Raw genomic sequence first — 20,690 nt, forward strand, 5'->3', positions numbered from 1 at the left:
CCCTGGGTGAGCAATGCCTGCCTGCTACCTAACTCCTGTGTTTATTCCACACATGGAAATATGAAATTAAAGCTCAACTCCTGAAAGGTAATTGTCCCATGGGTGATCCACAGAATGATACTGCAAATTTGGCTACATTGTTTCAAAATATTACTTATTTTAATTATTCAAGTAAATGCTTTCGAATTGATGGGGGTCATGAGGGTTGTGAACTATGAATATTGTTACTAGTACTAGTTACTTAGTTGGACATTTGAAATAATGTAACAACGTTATTGTCATTTTGAAAGCATTGAGAAACACGGATTCCACTAATTTCCCTTGAAATACGAGGTCAGTTCATGGTAGAGTTTGTAACGGGCCCAGGAAGAAGGCACTGGACAAGCACACAGGTTTGTTTCCAAGCACCAGTGCCTCATGACTGCCTTTTAGACGGCCTGAGAGGTGAGGGCACGGAAGCCGAGAGACACGGACTTCCTGAAGTAAAAAGGAAGGAGACATCATCATGCCCAGAACAGCTTTTCATACTTAGTAAACACTCCATAATTTTGAGTGAATAAATGAACTTTAGACTGTTCAGCCTGATCAAGCCCAGGATAATTTACTTTTTGATATAGCACACAAAAATGACACGGGGGTAATAAGTCAGAGTGATGAAAGACTTAAGCTACTTGGACACCAACTGCAAGTCTTATTCATGTCTAGATGAAAACAGGGTCCCAGATACCAATTTGCCTCTCTGACATTTCCATCTCTAGAAGAGTAAAAGAGATGAAGGGAACGGCTATTTGGATCTAATTTTAACCAAGGGGAGATTGGTTGGTGAAAGAGGAAGTTTTTATCCATCTATTTAATAAAAAGTATTGGGTATCTGGCAGTCAGCTTAGCTTGTGGCGTTTGTGATAGCCGTGAAGCAAATGATAGATACAGCCCGGGGCACTGCATATTCCAGATATTTCAGTCAAGTGGGAAGACGGACTGGTAGAGCCCGAGACTCTAAAAAGAGAAGGACCTGTGCCCTGAAAGTCCAGAGCTGTGCAGCACACAGTTGCCTTACAACTCTTCTCTTCGCTGTGAAACCTGAAGCTTCCAATGGCAACGCTGCGTCCATCACCGGTTTGTGGCGTCCTTGCCAACGCAACAGAACGCGGAACGTAAAGCCGGAAGCACATCAAGGTCGTTTTCCCAACTCCAGGAGTTCGAGATGGGAGGCGTATGAACTAAAGAGTAGCAGCAGATTGACCCCCAGCTAGAACCACGGAACCAAACCTAGAGCTTGGGCGTGGCCGCAGAGGATGGACCTCTTTTTGTCAGCAACGCCAATGGTGGACTTGGGAGAAACAATAGCAGAAACAGACATGGGTGAACTCGGTCACTAGCGTCCTCTGTGCTCTCCCCCTTTGTCCTCACACCAGCTCTCTGCAGATGCTGGTGTTTGTCCTCACTTCCTAATGAAGTCGATCAGAGCTGCTAACGTCCTCAAGGTTACACAGCTTCTCAGGGACACAGCTGATTCAAGCCCGGTGTGAGTGACTTAAATGATACCCTTCGGTTTCGGAATGGCCAGGGTGAGATGAACGGCCCTAGTGGAAAGTTACAGATCTGCTCCTCAAAAGTACCCCAATAGACTTGAGAAGTACATCGAATGGATTTGAGCCAAATGTAAACTCATGCACTTAAGTTACCAACAATACCAACTGCGAAAGGAAACTCTCCATGCCAGGAGCAGGTCCTGGAGATTTGGGGCTGTGGGCTTATTATGGCCAGAGTATAGAGTGATGTGGTTGTCGACAAAACTGATTTTAAGCTACATTTTACTTTCCAAATAATATATTTTAATTAATTCTTTGGGACCTTCGTACAGCATACCTCGGCCAGTTCTTCCCTACCCCCCTCCCCCGCTTTGTGTCCTCTTTTTAAAAAAGGTTTCTCATTATTATTTCTTTCTTTTTTAAAAGAAGATGCAATCTTGAGCAGGTTTCCTGGTCCTGTAGTTCTTAGAGTCTTTCTGCCCCATGATCTGCAACACTGTTTCCCGAGCCTTCAGTGTAGGGTTGTGTTGTAAATGTCAACCAAGTCAGGAATGAGAATGTTCTCGGTGCCTCATGGGAAGTGACAGGTAAGGACTGAGAGCCATTGCAGAAGGGATGGCTGCTGCCCTCCCTGGGATCCTGTGTAGCGCACCAAGCCCATCTGCGCTCTATGCACTACCATACAGTTCGTGAATCAGGCAAGGGGCTGGAGATTGAAACACACAAAGACACAGGGACAGACAAAGAGATGAGGACACGGGTCATCCTTGAAACAGGAATGCCTCAGGAATGCCCCTCTGATTGTGTCCAGGGACAGCTTATATAGAGATAGCCACGCCCCAGCCAAACCCACCGGAAATCACTCCCCTGCCATCAGGAACTCCTGAAGGTCTCGTGTTCAGCGCAGCTGCAAGCTATCTCAGAGCAGAGGAAAACAAGTTGTTTACAAAAATTCAGGATCTGGGGGTTCACAGCTCCCAACAATCCTGGAGTCACTCTCCTCCCCCTCTTCTTTATGCACTGCCAGTGAGCACCAGTGGCCAGCCAGCCCCTTACCAGCACACTCAGTGACAGCCCAGGGCAGCTTTTCTTGCCCTTGAAGACACTGGATACACCAGGAAGGAAGGAGAAAGAGCATATGAGATTGCAGGTCAAGGAAAGCTGAGAGAGAATGGGACCAAACTGGTGGGGGGCGGGGGAGCGGTTGGTTCACAATGATCTGTCCTCACTGAGAAGTGGGAAACAAAATTTAATATATCAAGAAAGCATCATTCTTTCCATGGGAAAACTGTCTTTAGCTCTTTGGCTTAAAAAAAAAAAAAGAACATTTAATTTGTGACCATAATGCTTGTGAATACTAAGATACCTCAATTGCAATGAACCTCCTAGACCCTTATTGGACAGTTACCCCAACGGACACTGCATTAGGCCCATGGAACGGTCACCGGCATGAGAGTGACTCAAGCTTACCACTAGCTTTGTTGAAGACGGGTTCCCGGACCTGGCCTTAGCATTTAAGCCTTAGTTCCCACCAATAAAATGGAGTTAATAATGCCTGCCCTGTGGCACGCTCTAAGGATGTAGTGGAATAGTAACGACCACCTGCGGTGCTCGAGGAAGGGTTGTTTGATTTGTCCGGTGTTTATCCCCGGCACAAAGGACAGTCTGGATAAAGAGTAGGTGCTTGTTGGTGTTCAGTGAATGAGCACATGAATGAATGGATGGATGAATGAATGAATTGATTGATAATGATCGCTGTTGTGAAGGCTGACAGACCTGTCAGACATGAGAGCAAATGAGTGTGATTGAGAGGTTTGACGGGGTCTGTCAGAGCCAAATTCTGTGTTTTCTCCCCCATGCCACATGACCTCCGGATCTTCCAAAGGCCAAGTCTTCGTAGTCTTATCTTGGTCCCTACTCTGCTCTCCGTGGTGAGCTTAAAATGGCCTCACTCTAGCGAAGCATGTATCTCTGAAAGCTTGAAGTGAAATTGGAACCCAATGACTGGTAGTCACTCACAAATAGAGGGCAACCTAGATTGCGTCTCAGTCATTCCCATCTCGGATACGTTGGGGTTCGCGTGAGAGAAAGATTTAGCAAAACACAGACATTCTTTCGGCAGCTGGTTACCTCTTGGTCAAGCTTGACTGTGGTAAATTACATATGTGCGGTTGGTCAGCTCCTCACTGTGCAAATCCAGGTTCAAATAAAACCAGACAACACCTTCGGTACGTCTCCTGTTGCTCTCCCCGAGGCATGTACATGGCTATAAAACTTTCCTTTGGGGGTCCATAATATTAGATGAAAGCACACGACATTCATAAACCGGGAGGACAAAAACTCAGGGTGCATCAGATTGAAATCGCCAATAAAAGTATCGAGTTTTCAGCTCGGCGTTTGAAGATGACAGAGGAAACAACAAGATCTGGATTCAGAGCGCTGTGACCAGAAGTGAGAGGAATAAGGCTGAATTGAGTGGAAGGAGAAGCCATCTCTATTTGCTGCAAGAGAAAACGGAACAGGGGATTTACTTAGTCACACGCGTGTAGTCTGAGTGTGTAGCTGAAGCCCCGCCAGCCAACACCTTGCGTGTGGCCTTCTTGTCTTCTAATTGCTTGCTCCGTGATAATCTTATCTCCGGGCACAAGCCAACCTTGAAGCTGGAACTGCGTCGCAATTAAGGAAACTCGGGCATCTCATAGAGGCATGCAGGAGATCACCAATAAATATTTATCAGTTGACATCTGGACGCTAAGAAGATAGGTTTTCTTTCTGGCTTAACCTGGGACTCCTATCTACCGTTGCTGGTACTCCCTCGGGGAACTACAAAGGGTACCTTCTCCCTGAAGCCCTTCTGGCCAGAGTCAGCTAAATTAAAGTCATCTCTCCGCCATCCCCTAGAAAGCGTCTTTTCAGACTGATTTGTTTCGTATTTGGTTATATTCCAGTTTGTCGTAGTTATGACATCTGAATGCCACACAGCACACATCCTCATCCGGAAAGGAGTTGCAGCTTGTGTAGGGGCACAGCAGCCAACAGCATCCCCACAGGGTCCAACTTGCAGGAGAGGCATGCCGGGCATGTTTCACGCGGCTGAAGAAATTCTTAAAGCCACCCTTGACTGCTTGTCCCTGTAAATCTGCCAAGAATGGGTACAAATGGAACCGAGATTGAAAGATGGATCTATTTCATCAAACACGTGGCCAAACCTAATAGATGTACACCTCAGAATTGCTTGAAGGTAGACTGTGTAACTAGCTGAAAGTCTTCCAACGGGAAATAATATATGGTCTTGTATTTGTTTGAGAGACCTGTTAAATATTTGATGTGCTGTACAAAAAAAACCAGTTTTGATGCATTCAATCTTTAGAAAAATGCTTTGGGGAGGGTGAAATTACCTATGGCTGAGGCTCTTAGCCTCTCACAAGCATTCCCAGTGTGAGCTGAGCTACAGGGCAGGCCCAAGTTCCCAACAAAGACAAGAGAACGTGACTGTCAGCTTTCAGACCTCTGGTCCTCTGAAGGATGAGGGAAATAAGGCAGGCAGAGAAGAAACCTGTTTCTAAGATCCCAGAGGGGGTGCAGAGGCGTCAAGAGCAGCAAACCTTCAGAGTTGGGGGGGGGGGGGGGTTTACGTTGAGCATGTAATTGCAATGTTAGTGGCTGAATGTGTTTGCACTGTTTGGGTGGAAGGGACTTACGCTCCTAACATTCTAAGGAGTGGATACATTGTAATCTTTCTCAAGCAGAAATATAAACTTTAGTGGAGAGGAACCCGAACTTAATGAGTAGCTTGTTATTTTGACTACAGAGCTCTATGTAAGGGAAGAAAGTATTAGGAGGCTGTTAAGGGCCACAGTGGGAGCCAGTAAAGGGAAACGTGAGAGGCAGTGAGCGGTTCCCAGTACACCTTGACACTCTGAATGGCGAGGAGGTGATGTCGTGTTGATGGTGTGGTGGGGATGGAAAGGGCACCTGTGGTGTGGCTGGTACCACATGTTGATGCTACGGTTCCTGTTCAGAAAGAGTCAGAAACTGGGAAGTAAATGGAAAACTCAGGTGCTCTGCAAAAAGGAAGGAATGGTGGGAGAGGGTTTTTCCTCTTTCCCACATCTTTTTGTAGCTAATTCGACCTGTGCATTGTGGTCGATACTCTTGCTAAGAGACAGGTGAGCAGAATCTGTAAGACGTAGTCTTCTTAAGAGGAATTCATTCAACCTATTTCTGCCTTATGTGTGAATCGCTTTATTATTTACTAATTTCCCATTAAGCCATAACTCAGGTGACAGACTTATTTCTAGTACTGTTAGAAACGGGAAGACATTTTGTTAAGATTTTAACCACAGTTTCTTGAATCTTGAGCCTTCAGAAGGGATCAAAATGAGCTTTTATTATCTGGGTAGTAGAGAGACAGCCAGATCCCGTGCATTCTTGTGTCCACCTTGATGCAATGACTTGACATCAGAGGAGTTAGTGATTTCCAGGTGGCTCCCTCCTTAGCTCGCCGTCTTTGCTCGGACTTTGCTCTGTCTACTTAACTGTTTGCTGTTCTCTAAAGATAGAGCCTTAAAGGAGAGCTAGGTCACGAAAGTGATGTTGACACCTGGTAGCCATGAAAGCAAAACACACAACAGGTGTGGTATTTGGCAAGAGGGATCACTGTAGTGAACTTGCTCCGGCCAGTGCTGGGCTTTTAAAACGCTGGGAATATAGACATTCACGGCCTACAAGCATGGGGCAATCACCCCTTGCCTGGGACGACCAGCTCCTCTCTGGTATTGCCCTCCTGGGTCCTGAATCAGGCAGCAGCCTCGGTGGGAGGAGGGGAGGGTGGAGCTGCACAAGGGGCACCTGCAGCCAGAAGGCTGAGCTTTGAGGGTTAGCGCCATCCTCGGCTTAGTGCATGAGCCTTGGGTTCTCATCTGTATGAAGAGGATGGCAGGAAATGGGGCTCGTGGGCCCCAGAATCTATTTATATTCTTTTGTAGTATTTTTATGAGACTTGCTGTGTGTCAGGCACTCTTGTCATCACTTTACAAATATGAAATTCATTCCAGTTGCTTTTACCTCCCAGTGGGGTATCTACCGTTATTATCATCTCCGCCATGCTGATGAGAGAACGGATGCTCAGGGCATCGGCTGACCTGCTCACCTCCCGAATCAGTCAGAGGCAGAGCTGGATTTGAGCCGTGATGGAGCATCATTGCACGTTTGTATCGTAAGGCTCTGGCGAGCAGGAAAGAGGCGTGGCTCCTCTAGGGAGTGACAGCAAAGACCCTCGGGTCGGGAGACTTCCTGGGCCCACTGCTTGTGTGTGGGTAACTGAGTGGGCGTTTAATGCTGAGGTCAGGTGAGGCCAATCGAAAAGACAGAGTCCAGGGTTGGGTGACACATTTTAATTGTCTAAAAAAAAAATTAAACTGGCAAATAGTTAACATAAATAGATCAGACCGATTTGTCGGTAGAAATGGGTTTGAGAAGTAACAAGCCCTTCCACACTCTGCCTCCAAATGGTCACCCCACTCTCCTTCCACGAGGCTGTCGCCCGTGCAAACTGGATAGCCACCTCCTTTTGGTAGGACTCTGCCCGACTGCATGTTATCGTGGAATGCTAAGTTAGCTAACAGATGTTTCCACTTGGGTCTGGAGCCAGATACAGGGTTTAGAAATAATGATTGCTTCTGGGTCCAGTGCCGGAACTGTTGGCTCATTGTTGACCGGCCGGCCCTGGAGAAACTCTTAGCAGACAGTCATACTCAGAACTGCCCTTTGGAACGATGGCTGCCGCCCCAGCCCATGCGGCTTCCCAGCCTCTGCACAGCCAGGTAAAGGCTGCGGGTGCATCTCTATGGATCCGCTTCCCTCGGGGTAAGAAGAAGAAAGCTGGGTGTTTGCTAGCGTGGGCATGAAGACACAGACACTGGGCACCTCCTTTCGGTCCAGGAGGCCCTCTCAATCCTGGGTGGCAGCGGCCACCAGCACACTGTGGATTGATTACTCAGCCACACCCCAGATCCTGCCACTACTCCGGTTCCTGGATCTGCTTGCGTCACAGTTGCAGACAGTAAACGAAAGTTGATAAAGGTGGCCCGTGGGGGAACAGAATTGGCCATTTGGCGCCTAAGGAAGCCAGTAGCTGGAACGAGGCCCGGACAGCCCAAAGCCAAGCACCAAGGCAGCTGGAGAGTGTGAGTCACGGTCGGATGGTTGGGACAACTTAGGAAGGACGGGGTGGATGGGGAAAGGAGGGCAGGACCAGGGGGCACTGCTTGGTTCTGAGAGTCAAACTCCTCGATTGTGCCCACTCACAGTGAGTTTGGGATGAACCTCTGCTGCTATGAGAAACGCGTTAGAGATTTAGTAAGAAAATTTCTGACTTCGTGAGCAAGGACTCTAGTGCCTTGGTTGGCCTAGAGATTGTGAAGCTGGAATGTGCTCTGAATAGCCAGTGGTTCCTGGACTGGGAGTTTGCTCGGTGGTAACTGAGCCAGCCTTCCTGAATTAGTTGTGTTCCTGTAGGTTTGTTCGCTGGCTTTCCTGAGGGCCCTCTTTACCGGTCCAGAATTCTGTTTCCTTTGGGGGAAGCCATACCATCTTCTGGAAAAGACACTGTGACAATTAAAATCACCCAGCCCTGCCAGCTCCACCACCAACAAACGGCAAGCCTGTGGCAGGAATCTGGTGGAGCTCTCCCATTGGTGCAGACCACATCCCATCCCACAGCCGTTCCTTGCAGAATCTTGATCCTATGGCTTCCGAGGCTCCAGAGTCTTTTCCCACTTTCACGTCCGGGCCTTGTGTGGACACACGTGTTTTTATCGCTGATCTGTGAGCTCTTTGCAGAAGGAGAGCTTTGGAACCAGAGATTCAAGTTCCTATTTTAACTCAGCTGCTTGCTGGTTGTGGGACTTGTGTGTGTGCCTTGTGCGTGTGCCTTGTGTGCGTGCCTTGTGCGTGTGCCTTGTGTGTGTGCCTTGTGCGTGTGCCTTGTGTGTGTGCCTTGGGTGTGTGCCTTGTGTGTGTGCTTTGTGCGTGTGCCTTGTGCATGTGCCTTGTGTGTGTGCCTTGGGTGTGTGCCTTGCCCCTCTGTACTGATAGCTCATTTTCTGCAAGAGACGGTTGACAAGAACCCAGTTTCGTCTAGCGTAAGGCCGACTGTGAGGCTATAATGAATGAATACCTGGAAATGCGTGGAAAGTTCTTAGAGAAGCCCTGGGTACAATGTAAAAAGTCACTGAGGGCTGTGGTCAACTATTCCCAGCATTCTCCGTGGACCTGGAACAGTTGGTATTAAATGTTCAGAGAATAAAGGACAACTTGGTCCTTGCAGAGGGGATCACCTCCAGGGAGCTAGAGATGGAGGGGAGGAGAACACACTGTTTCTCTCTTAGCCTTTGAAGAGAGTTTGTGGTAAGAATTTTGGGCTCTGGGGGGTAAAGAGTTACGTAATGTTCTTGTCACAAGCCTTCTGGGATTTGGGATTTGTCTTGTGGGCAATTGGAGGGAAGGAATAGAGACCTGGGTGATCTACATGGCCACAGCCTCCTAGGGTGTGCCTGGTGGGGGAGGGTCTTCTGGGGCCCTTTTTTGCTTCCCACAACATTGGCCTTTGTAGAGACAGCCTTGAGGATGAGCACATTTTAAAGACTTGAATCTACATTGTTACATCTTAAAAGAACCAAGTGTAATTGAATTGCTGATACAAGCGGCTACTTGTACAAGGTCCAGGTCACCCTACATCTCTATGGAAACGCGTGTTTGTTTTAAAACCTAGCAATCCAAAGTGGGTTTTTAATCAGGTCGCTTTCAGAGATAAGCATTTTATTTATATTCTCCAGCCATCGAAGACCTGTGAAATCAAATAATTTCAAATTAAGTAGAAAACCATGGCACAGAAGAATGTTAATAGAGCCTGCCACATGTCCAGCCTCCCCCTTCCCGTCCCTAGTCTGTGCCTGCACCCGCCGCTGAGATCGCCCCATTTATTCCCACTGTCCTCTGTTCTCTTTAGCTCCCAACTTGCGCTCAGCCAGGAAGGGAAATGCGTTGGCACTTTATGGAAAAAAAAAAAAAAACAGCTAATCTTCACTCATCACCATCCGCTAGTGCTGTTAGTAAAAGGGAAAATTCAAAGTGGGGGTGTGCAGTCTGCACTAAGTGCTCACCCTGCCGGTCTCCCCACTGTGTGTGCAAGGTGCTCAGAGCCACAGGACCCTGCTCCCTGCCTCAGCACCTGCCTGGGGGTGAAAATGGCCTGGAACTCAGCTCTGTCAGCACATTCTGCCCTAGATCTGCTCAAGTGATATTCTAAGTGATTGGAAGCTTTTATCTGCCTTGGAAAGCAAGCCTTTTCAAATAAGTATTGACTGTTAATGACCTGTTTAAATAAAACATTCAATTTCCCTTTCTTCCCCCCAACAAAGAATTGAGTCGGCAGAGACATTTCTAAAGGAAAGGCTAGCCCTGCTTTTCAAAGGAGGCTGAGCCAAAGCTTTTAAATGTGACCATTTTTTTCCCTGACATTTGCCCTTAAAATGCTATTCAGTCAAGTTGTGCTCACAGGAGGTTGAGCACATGAAGTGTCTTTGAATAAAAATGCAACCTTGAGATTTTTTTTCCTCCAAATTAAAAAAATGCCCCAACTAAGTACTGCCCTACGAAATTCATATTTCTGTCACCATGCTGTCTCGTTGTTTATGAATGTTCATTCTTAACAATCAGAGAGACTTTCAAATTAAAAAAATGCCCCAACTAAGTACTGCCCTACGAAATTCATATTTCTGTCACCATGCTGTCTCGTTGTTTATGAATGTTCATTCTTAACAATCAGAGAGACTTTCCTCTGAGGGATGGGTTAGTTACCACACAAGACCTTTTATTAAAGAGGGAGAATTAAAAAAAAAAAAGAAGAATCCATGGAATGTAAATCCGAGATCGCAATAATTACAGGTGAAGGAGAGAGGACTCAGAAAAACTGAAGGAAGTCCAGGCAGCAGCCACCGGTCCAGGTAGTAAATTTAGAGAAAGTCCTGTTTATACAGAATAAGCCTTTTACTCTCCAGTTGACATGTGGGCACCCCTCTGTGCACAGAAGACTAGATGGTGGGTCTCTGAATTCGGTTAAAGGTGATCTAGATAGAAGAGTAGCCTACTACATCAAACTCTGCACCCACTCGCTCTGTGTTTTAAGGTGAGCGTTCAGCTCCCTGCCACTCTAAGAGTCCCCGTCAACTCAAAGGACCTTAAAGGTCACTGAATGCATCCACATTTTCTCCACCCTCGGAAACTTGAGGCTCGCGTGCCAGAGTTACCTGAGGCCGTCAGGAATGCAGGCAGGCACCCTTTTAGAAACCACACCACAAGTCAGCTTTTCCCAGCTCCCCTGTCCGTGCCTACTGTCCGGTTTCCACCACACGCTGCTCCAGAATGACGGATGTTGGGAAGAGAATGAAAGAAGTCAGTCTGTGACCCTTAAACCTTCTTTCAAAAGTAACTGCATGCCCTGAACTAAGTCACAATGCAGTCATCAAGATGTCCCTATCCCAGGAGACTGGTGGTCAAGGTGTTGTGTCACCAACATCTTGTATGCAAGATCTGAGACTGGTGTCAGAAAGTGTCTCCATTCATACATCATCACTGCATGTTCTAGGCTGTGCCAAGTTCAGGCGCGTAGACATATTAATTGCTGTAGAACAGGGACACAGATGATAAACCCTTGCATGCCATGCAGTCCCTGAGCAGCTTCGTAGCATCAAATAGATGTTGCCTACAACCATTTGATGTGGCTCTACACACTTTCAGCTGAGCCCGGACATTGGTAGAACCATCAGTGGACTTTCTTTCCCGGTGCTTGACTCTGCAGCATGTGTACATCGTATTTCTGTCTGGAGGGCCAAAGGCTGGACCCTCAGGACTGTATTCTTCCTACAGTTCAAAGTCCACGAGGCTGTGATAATGGCTAGGGGCCGAGTCAGCAGGCCTGGGTTTGAGCCTTGGTCATGTGGCTTCTTGCCGACTCTTGACTTACTAGTCTCTTTGCCCTCACTGGTCACGAGGAGAAAGAAAAAAGTTATCTATCATTTGCATCCTAGAGTCAAGAGGGGGTGAAATGAAAAGCAACCAAGCCAAACTACGTGTGTCCAAAGCTAGGAGAGTGCCTGGCACGCTCGCTGCACATTCTCCATGAGTATGCTCATTGATACGAATAATGTTAGCAAAAGATCCACTCTTTAGTATGTAGCAAGGAACTACCAGTTATCCATGTAGACTTCCGTGGGACCCCAGCTACTGTGTGTTGGGTTGAGACCAAGGAAAACACTCTCTTTATGTCTGAGGACAGAGATCTAGTTCAAGATTAGTGAGTGGGCTCTCACCTTGAGTCTGGTTGAAATCCTGATTACCATGTTCCTCTGCGCCCAGCTTGGCATACAACAGGCTATTTGAATTTCTAGCAAGTCCCCAGTTGTGCTGAGCACGTTCCCCTGGGAACCACTCTCCAAGAACCGCTGCACTGGCCCAGCACTTTGCAGGAGAAACAGAATATGTACCCACAGACACGAGTTTGAATTCTGTGGTAGACACATTAATAATAATAATATTAATAATAATAATATAATAGAAATGGATGGAAAAATGGAACAAAATGGATAATATACTTTGTTTAACTTAATCTATGAAACACAATGATTTCAGCATCCAGTCAACATAAGAATATGAACGAGAGAGTTTGCATTCTTGTTGTGCTAAGTCTGTAAAATCTAGGAACTATATAGTTCCAGCACTTTCTGACCCAGACAAGCTGTGTGCTGTGTAAGGAGGGTGACCCGGAGAGCGGCTGACACTATTCACTACCCAGGTTTCCCAGGGCCTCACACACTTCCCTTTGTCAAACACGGTAGAGGAGCTTCTGGTTATCAGCCAGGAGATCAGAAGGATCCCTGCCCTGTACCAGGATGCAGTCCGGACATTTGCCACCTGCCCCTGCGGCTCACAGAAGATGGCTTTACTACTCTGCTAATGAGCCCAGACCCACAGTCTGGTGATGATGTTTCCACAAATCGTGGGAAGCCGCTCCTAAAAGCCTCGGCAGAAATTGCTAAGATCGTCGTCTTCCGTTTCTCTCCCGGCCTTCTTCTGGTTTTCCAAGTCCAGTTCAGGCAGTGTGACGTCACGCCTGAGAACAGTAAAGTGAATCTTAGAGCCACGGTAGGTTTCAGAGAAACAAAAGTGAAATTGTCACCACCTCCCCAGAGAGCCAGGGAAATGCTGAGACGTCAGGCAGCCAGGCTCAGGCCACTCTTGGAAGCTTTCCTGTTTCCATGACTGCGGGAGGAACACAAATATTTGAACTGGGAGTCGGTAATTGATCACGTTGACATACACATTAAACTTCATTGTATTATGTCAATTGGAAATGCTGAGGCAGATGTATTTGCCAGAATTCCTACTATTCAGGCTTATTTCTCATAAAAATGTTTACTTTTGTTTGGAAGCTAGTAGGTTTTCAGAAGGGCATTAATGCATACTATTTAAGGCCGTTGCTCGGCAAGGCTTTCAGCTTGATAGAACTCTGGGGCTGAAGTGCTTGGCGTTAACCGTATTTATGTTTTATTAATTTCACTCTGGAGGGGCATAGAGATAATATATTAAAATGGTGAATTCTTTTCTTTGTGATTGATGTCTTTGCCTGATAAGTTTTTTTGCAACTCCTTGGTCTTTATTTTTGCCTAGGGTATATAGTAAAACACGGTACCTAGACATATTTCTAATGCTGTTACTGACATCTAAGTTATTGTTTTAAGAAAAAAAAAATCTTCAGCCATTAACTAAGCTTTGGAAATGCTATGAAAGCCAGCGTTTATGTCTCTGGGCATCTTAGCTGCGCTGGCTGACAGGCTGACAGCGAACGTGTCTCCATAGACTAGAGAGTGCATATCCTGGATACATACAGTGTGTATGTCCTGGATACATACATACAGTGTGTATGTCCTGGATACATACATACAGTGTGTATGTCCTGGATACATACATACAGTGTGTATGTCCTGGATACATGCAGTGTGTATGTCCTGGATACATACATACAGTGTGCATGTCCTGGATACATGCAGTGTGTATGTCCTGGATACATACATACAGTGTGCATGTCCTGGATACATGCAGTGTGTATGTCCTGGATACATACAGTGTGTATGTCCTGGATACATGCAGTGTGTATGTCCTGGATACATACATACAGTGTGCATGTCCTGGATACATGCAGTGTGTATGTCCTGGATACATACAGTGTGTATGTCCTGGATACATACATACAGTGTGTATGTCCTGGATACATGCAGTGTGTATGTCCTGGATACATGCAGTGTGTATGTCCTGGATACATACAGTGTGTATGTCCTGGATACATGCAGTGTGTATGTCCTGGATACATACATACAGTGTGCATGTCCTGGATACATGCAGTGTGTATGTCCTGGATACATGCAGTGTGTATGTCCTGGATACATACATACAGTGTGCATGTCCTGGATACATACAGTGTGTATGTCCTGGATACATACATACAGTGTGCATGTCCTGGATACATACAGTGTGTATGTCCTGGATACATACATACAGTGTGTATGTCCTGGATATATGCAGTGTGTATGTCCTGGATACATACAGTGTGTATGTCCTGGATACATACAGTGTGTATGTCCTGGATACATGCAGTGTGTATGTCCTGGATACATGCAGTGTGCAGTGTGTATGTCCTGGATTCATACAGTGTATATGTCCTGGATACATACAGTGTGTATGTCCTAGAACACTGATATTCAGAAAGCATCATAGGCAACTTTGTTGTTGTGCAAACATCATGGGGTATACGTACACAACTCTAGACTGTGCAACTTCTTTCACACACAGGCTATGTGTTGTGTGTCAACCTCTGTGTGTTCACTACAGTGCCTGCCTACAGCAAGGCCCCAGGAACTAGTCTATTCCACGAATATCTTCAAGTGCTAATAAGAATTAGAACCTGTTTTGGTTTTTCTTCTCCCAGAAGTCAGAGCTCTCCCTGCCTTGTTGACTTGACAATCTTAAACTCAACAAGGATAGGGGATGAGGAGTGTGTCTTATCGAGCCCTAGTGTTCAACCAGGTGTGATAACCAAGCATAGGTTGGAGGATTTGTCTCTAAACACCAGAGAACCCGGGGATGCCAGCATCGGGGGCTTCCGTCTGCAGCAGTTTCGCACAGTTGGATCCTGGACTTGTTGTATGGAAGAAGGGGAAAATGTGCTCCTTGGAGGACACGATCCTTTACTACCTTGAGTAAACAAGATTGAGATTAGGTGGGACTGGCTGGCCAGATGCAGTCCGTAGCAGGACAGAGAGTCTCAAAAGCTGAGGGCCACGGCACAGTCTCGTCCTCAAGGAGCAGGAACAAGGCAAAAGTGTGCTTCCGAACAGCCAGGCAGGACCAGTGCCAGCCAGAAGGGGCGAACATTCATGAACACCCCAAAGCTGCATTTCTTCCTCACCCCCCCCCACAGTGCCCCAGCACCTGTTCCTACCAGTAGAACCCAACTTCATACCTAGTTACTTAACTCATCATTTTAAAAGGCAAACTAATTTTTTGTCCTTTTAGATTAAGGCCCTTCCTTTAGTTTCAATAATTGGCACTTTCCCAACCTTCTAATGTATACCAACCAGCAAAAAAGAACATGGTTTGGAAGGGACACTGGAATCTACCCAGAAAGAAGAGCCTATAGGGGCAGCCTTCCTTATGGGAAAAAAAATAGAGATCAGCTCCTACAATTCCTCCTATCTTCACATCTGAGAAGCCTACGTAGCCCCATCCTGCATTTGTAGCTAGCATTTCCTTTCATGGAAAAATAATGTCATGATTAATCTGTCCTTAAGAAGGGCCTTTGTTGAATTGCACTGTGAGGTCAGTGAGCAGAGAAATTGCCAAGAAAATAGGAGTGTGTGTGAGAGAGGGAGGGAGGTAGAGGGGAGAGAGAGAGAGGAGAGGGGAGAAAGGGAAGAAAGAGAGGGGAGAAAGGAGAGAGAGAGAGAGATAAGAGAGAGAAGGGAAAAAAGAGAGGGGGAAGAGAGAGAGAAGAGTGGGGGGAGAGAGGGGAGAGAAGGAGAGAGAGAGGAGAGAAGAAGAGGGGAGAGAGAGAGGAGAGAGAGAAGGAGATGAGCGAGAGCGAAGAGAGAGGAGAGAAAGAAAGGAGAGAGAGAGAGAGAGAGAGAGAGAGAGAACACATTCTGTCTTGTGAACATAGCTTACCATTAGCGCTCCCACTTTCTCAGAACTTAGAAACACCTGTCCACTGGGATTTCTCCCGGAGGCCTCTGCGGGTTCTGACTCTTCAGTTCTAGACAATGCTGTAAATCTAGCCTTTAAAGCCCAAATGCAAACAGAGAACAAAGCAAAACCTCTTCCACCTGGTTTCATGCATCTCTAATGGAAACTGGTTGTGTCTGGAGAACTCCGCTGGTGGAGCTCCCCAGGCTTTCTCTATCAAATGGCAGCAAAGCAAGAACACCGTTCTCTGCCCATGTAGCTTCATGTGTGTACATCGTGATATCCCTTCCATATATACACAGTCACACCCCCTAAAAAAGCCATATAATTGGTGGGTGCTTATGTAAGGCCAGAATCAGACCACCAAGCAGAAGTCTGTGAAGTGCCGTCTTTGTGAAGGTGTTTGCAGGCAGAGGCTGAGAAAGGTTTCCCTTTTCATGGCTGTGATTGGAAAAAGCCTTGCATGCCTTCCGCGTCCATTGTCAGAGACAATCAGAGAATAATCTTTTCCTAGGACCATTTAAGGTCGGGGTAATTCAGAATGAAACAGAAGTATAGCTTGCCAGCTAGTATATTTGCTGTCTCCCTTATGCCAGCTTTGGAGACACAGCATTTGCCAACTGAATGAAGGGAGAGGTGTTTGCAGTGGGGTGTGGCTGTCTGTCTGTGTGGAGCCTATTCCCGAGAACCGCCTTCCTGGGAGTGAGTGTGCAGGGCCCAAGTGCATATGTCAGCTGGCAACGCTCTTTGGAGAGTTCTAAAAATAAAATCTGATTGTTTCCAGTATTTAATAATATGTCTAAACAGGATCCTATTTGAGGATAATTAAGATTAAAACTGAGTCTGCATTGGATACTGTCAAGCTTTCATCCAAAAACTGGCAAAAGGTATTAAATCAAAATTTATAGTTTACTTAAGACCTAGGTTTAAGCCAGGCGGTGGTGGTGCACGCCTTTAATCCCAGCACTTGGGAGGCAGACGCAGGTAGATCTTTGTGAGTTCGAGGCCAACCTGGACTACAAGAGCTAGTTCCAGGATAGGTTCCAAAGCTACAGAAAAACCTTGTCTCAAAAAACAAAAACAAAAAAGACCTAGGTTTAAAAGAAAGTAGAAGAAATCAAACCATGTTCTTGCGAGCAGCCTCTTCCACATGTGTTCTCTGGAGATGGGGCTACTTTATGTCAAAAGTCAGATAGAACACAAGAAAGTGTTTCCATGATTCTTGATTGAGAAAAAGTGGTGAGTGTGCAGATAGGTCCTATGTGTTCAGAGTGGCCAACTGCTAACTTCCAGGCCAAGCTGTCAGGTGTTTTAGTAATGTATTCTCTGTCTCAAAAAAAAAAAATCGAAACAATTAAAGACTTGAGATACACTTCCAATAATAGCAGTCAGCAATTTTTGACCAGATAGGAGAAAGAAAAAATGCCAGAGTTTGATGTGAGGAACACAGACCTCACAGTGGGACTCAGAGACAGTCGTGGTGGCATCTTGCAGTGAGGGGTAGGAAGATAACGAGCGTGTCCAGGGTCCATCAAGACTGGAGATGATCCACTCATGGTCTTCAAAAGATGTGCTAAGAGCACCGCGTGCCCTGGAAGCTGTTAGTGCATTCTAAGTGTGCCAAGGGCGAGCCAGCGAGGGAGGTGGCTGCTGGAGCTGGAGTGGCCAGGAGAGCCACTTCTTCGGGAAGGAGACACTTGAGCTACGATGAAGTTGCTAGAGGACTTTCCAGAGAGAAGGAAAAGCGGGAATATTGTTTCTTCTATTTAGCTGCAGTGCTTTTCCCTGGCTCCTTCTGTAGTCCTCACCACCTGTGCTTAAAACACTTAACACATATGTGAGATCACCCAGGCTGTTGACAAGCTTGTGACAGCGAGGAATGCCATGAAAATGCTTCCTTGAAACTGGCACAACTTCAGTTTTTGACCACTTCCCCTTTTCTTTTCTTTTTTTTTTATGATAAGAAATGCAGTTTGGTTCATTCCCGTCTGCCTGGGTCCTTTTCCACGTCAACACAGCATGAATGAAAAGATTTTCCCTTGGCTTCCAGAGTTACCGCACCATGTTTTGAGAACATACCTGAATCAAATGGTTAACTGGAAAGGGTTTCTGCCTTCCAAATAGTCCTCACGATCAGGACTGAATGGAATTGTTTGCTATGTCAAAAGGAGCATGTCTTAGTTCCTTTTTCTTGCTGGGCTAAGACGCCGGGACCAAAATAACAAATAGAGAAGAGAGAGTTTGTAGGGAACTTACTTTTCAGAGGGTGAGTCTGTGGCCATCATGGTGGGAAGCGTGGCGGCAAGCAGGCAGGCATGGTGCTGGAGCAGTAGCTAAGAATTCACATCTGATACACAAGCTGGAGGAAAGACAGAAAGAGCAACCTGAGAATGGCCTTGGCTTTTGAAATCTCAAAGCCCACCCCTGGTGACATACCTCTTTCAGCAAGGCCATACCTCCTAATCCTTCCTAAACAGTTCCACCAATTGGGGACCAATCATTCAAATACATGAGCCTGTGGGGGGGGGGGTGGCATTCTCATTCAAACCACAACAGGACCTTAAAAAGTGACACATTGGGAAGTCCTCCATCACTCAAACATTAACCATTTCTCTTATCCCTTGTTTATAGGGCTAATACCCCTAAAAGGAAGATGGCTGAGCTCAACACTCACGTGAATGTCAAGGAGAAGGTAAGGTCTTGCTGCTGCGTGTTGGCTCTCAGGAACTGCAAACTGGATGCCATAATCCTTGCTGGGAAAACCTGATTATAATGGAAGGAGGGGAAAAAGAGTTGCAGGGATACATAGAAAGTTTGTTGCGCTGGTATACTATGAATCAGTTGCGCTGGTATACTATGTATCAGTTGTGCTGGCATACTATGTTTCGGTTGCGCTGGTATACTATGTATCGGTTGCGCTGGGCACTATGTATCAGTTGCACTGGATACTATGTGTCGGTTGCACTGGATACAATGTATCGGTCATGCTGGTATACTATGTATCGGTTGCGCTGGCATACAATGTATCAGTTGCGCTGGTATACTATGTATCAGAAAGTTACATCTGTGGACTGTGTGATCAGCACAGTCCATTCATTTGCTCAATTCTGACCTTGATCTCCATGCTGCACAGCTGAATCACCTGGCTCAATTCACATAGCAGGGAGGCAGCGTCTAAGAGCTTAAGTCTGACACAATCTCTCCAGCCATCCTGCAGTCCTTTTAGATGGCCTGTTAGATGTCTTTCAACCCTGAGAGCTCATGACACTGATTCTCCCTCCCATTGTTATCATTTGTTATGAACTGGTCCCTTTCCCAGTGGGTCATCATTATCTTCATCTGTGTATTAATTAATACATTGTAGGATTGATGCCTAATGGTCCAGAATCCTCGGCCATTGAGATAAGGCTGTCCCACCTACCTCTTGGCAACAGAGACTAAGAGACTCACACACAGAAACCGCTGTCAGTCTCCACTCACTTCACAGTCCCCAGAGGTGTCCCAGACTCCTCTGGACTGCCACTTCTTTAAGGGCAGGTATTTGTCCCTCATCACTTTGTATTCGTGCCATCCTAAAAATATAGCATGAAGCCTGAGAGGAGTGACATTTGTGAAGTCCTAGTGATTCTCTTCTTTACCTGATGCCGGTGACATGGCCCCAGACATGCAGATGAGGCACCTGCTCCCATTGAGTGCCATCGAGAAGCCAAAAGTAAGTGCAAGAACATATAACTGAAGGCAATCGTTTCAGGCCAACAGCTTTGAGAAACACACAGTAGGGTGCTTTGGTGGGAAGGCAGGTGGGGAGGGAACTACTTCACAGGAGGAGGTCCCAGGAGCCCTTTGAGAGAAGGTTGCATTAGAACTGACAGAAAGTTGAGGGGAAGGAAGCAACCATGGAAAGATCTGAGGGCAGAGAATCCTATGTAAAAAAGCAAAAGTAAGTGCATAAAACGTGTGGAGTTGAGTGTGTTCGGAGACCAGAGAGCAAGTAGGGGCCTCAGGTGACAGGCAGAAGGGGTGGGACATAAGGTGGGGGGGGGGCATCACTTGGCCTGGGCCATGACAGAGCACAGCGAGTGGGCAAACCACTGTAAAGGCCTAAAGGGGCTGATGTGTCCAGATGTGTGCTGTGGGGGTTCAGCAGGAAGGTGCCATGCTTGGCTTCAGTGTATTGCCTGGAAGGCCCTGTGAGTGCCCATGTGAGGATGGTGGGTATTTGGCTACTGCTCTGCTGTAAACATCAAAGTGTTGGCAGTGTTTTGGGAAAGGCTGATGTTTGAGTTGTAAATATTATGACTCTACATGACAATGAGGCAGAACCCCTCTAACTCAATGAGTGAATTCCCCCCTCCCGTGTCAAAAGTTAATAGCATTCTCAACTCAATCAAATCAACCATAAGGAGCAAGAGAAATTCTGACCATATGTAGTTTTACTTTGATTTATTTTAGTAGACTTGTTTCCTTTAGTTATTAGCTTTTGTGGCCTTTAATGATGAGTTTGTTTCTCAGTGTGTCACACCAAGCAATGACATTTCCGTTCTGAAAATTAAGAATAATAACAACTGTTAGGTCTTAATTTATAAGTCTTCATTGATTAGTGAACAGATCCTCAGTGCTTTAGAAGCAATATTTAGTCATCCTATTGGGAAGGCGGAGACCAGGAAATTCCTGGAGTGTACTAGCCAGTCAGCCTCACCAAATCTGTGAGCTCCAGGGCCCACTGAAAGGCCTTACTCAGAAATTAAGATGGATGGTTCCTGAGATATGACACTCAGGCCAACCATAGGCCTCCACACGCACACAGGCATAGACACACACAGGCCCACATTCACACCTGTACACACACACACTTGCACA

General features: G+C 46.4%; 1 protein-coding gene across 7 annotated transcripts in view; it reads left to right on the plus strand.

Annotated features, from left to right (window-relative positions):
• Nucleotides 1-20,690, plus strand: part of LOC121444848 (SPATS2-like protein) — a 156,874-nt gene that overhangs the window by 57,187 nt on the left and 78,997 nt on the right. For 6 of the 7 annotated variants that reach the window (XM_041646759.1, XM_041646758.1, XM_041646762.1 and 3 more), the window contains one exon: nt 18,462-18,522. In XM_041646759.1, coding sequence (XP_041502693.1) covers nt 18,484-18,522 — 39 coding nt within the window. In that variant the 5' untranslated portion in view covers nt 18,462-18,483. Of the gene's footprint in view, nt 1-7,666; nt 7,721-18,461; nt 18,523-20,690 lie in introns of those variants that run through there. The other variant, XM_041646761.1, reaches the window with a different exon arrangement.

Source organism: Microtus oregoni, unplaced genomic scaffold (assembly GCF_018167655.1).
Source record: "Microtus oregoni isolate MIOR12 unplaced genomic scaffold, Mior012 000144F_ref0000341, whole genome shotgun sequence".
Taxonomy (NCBI): domain Eukaryota; kingdom Metazoa; phylum Chordata; class Mammalia; order Rodentia; family Cricetidae; genus Microtus; species Microtus oregoni.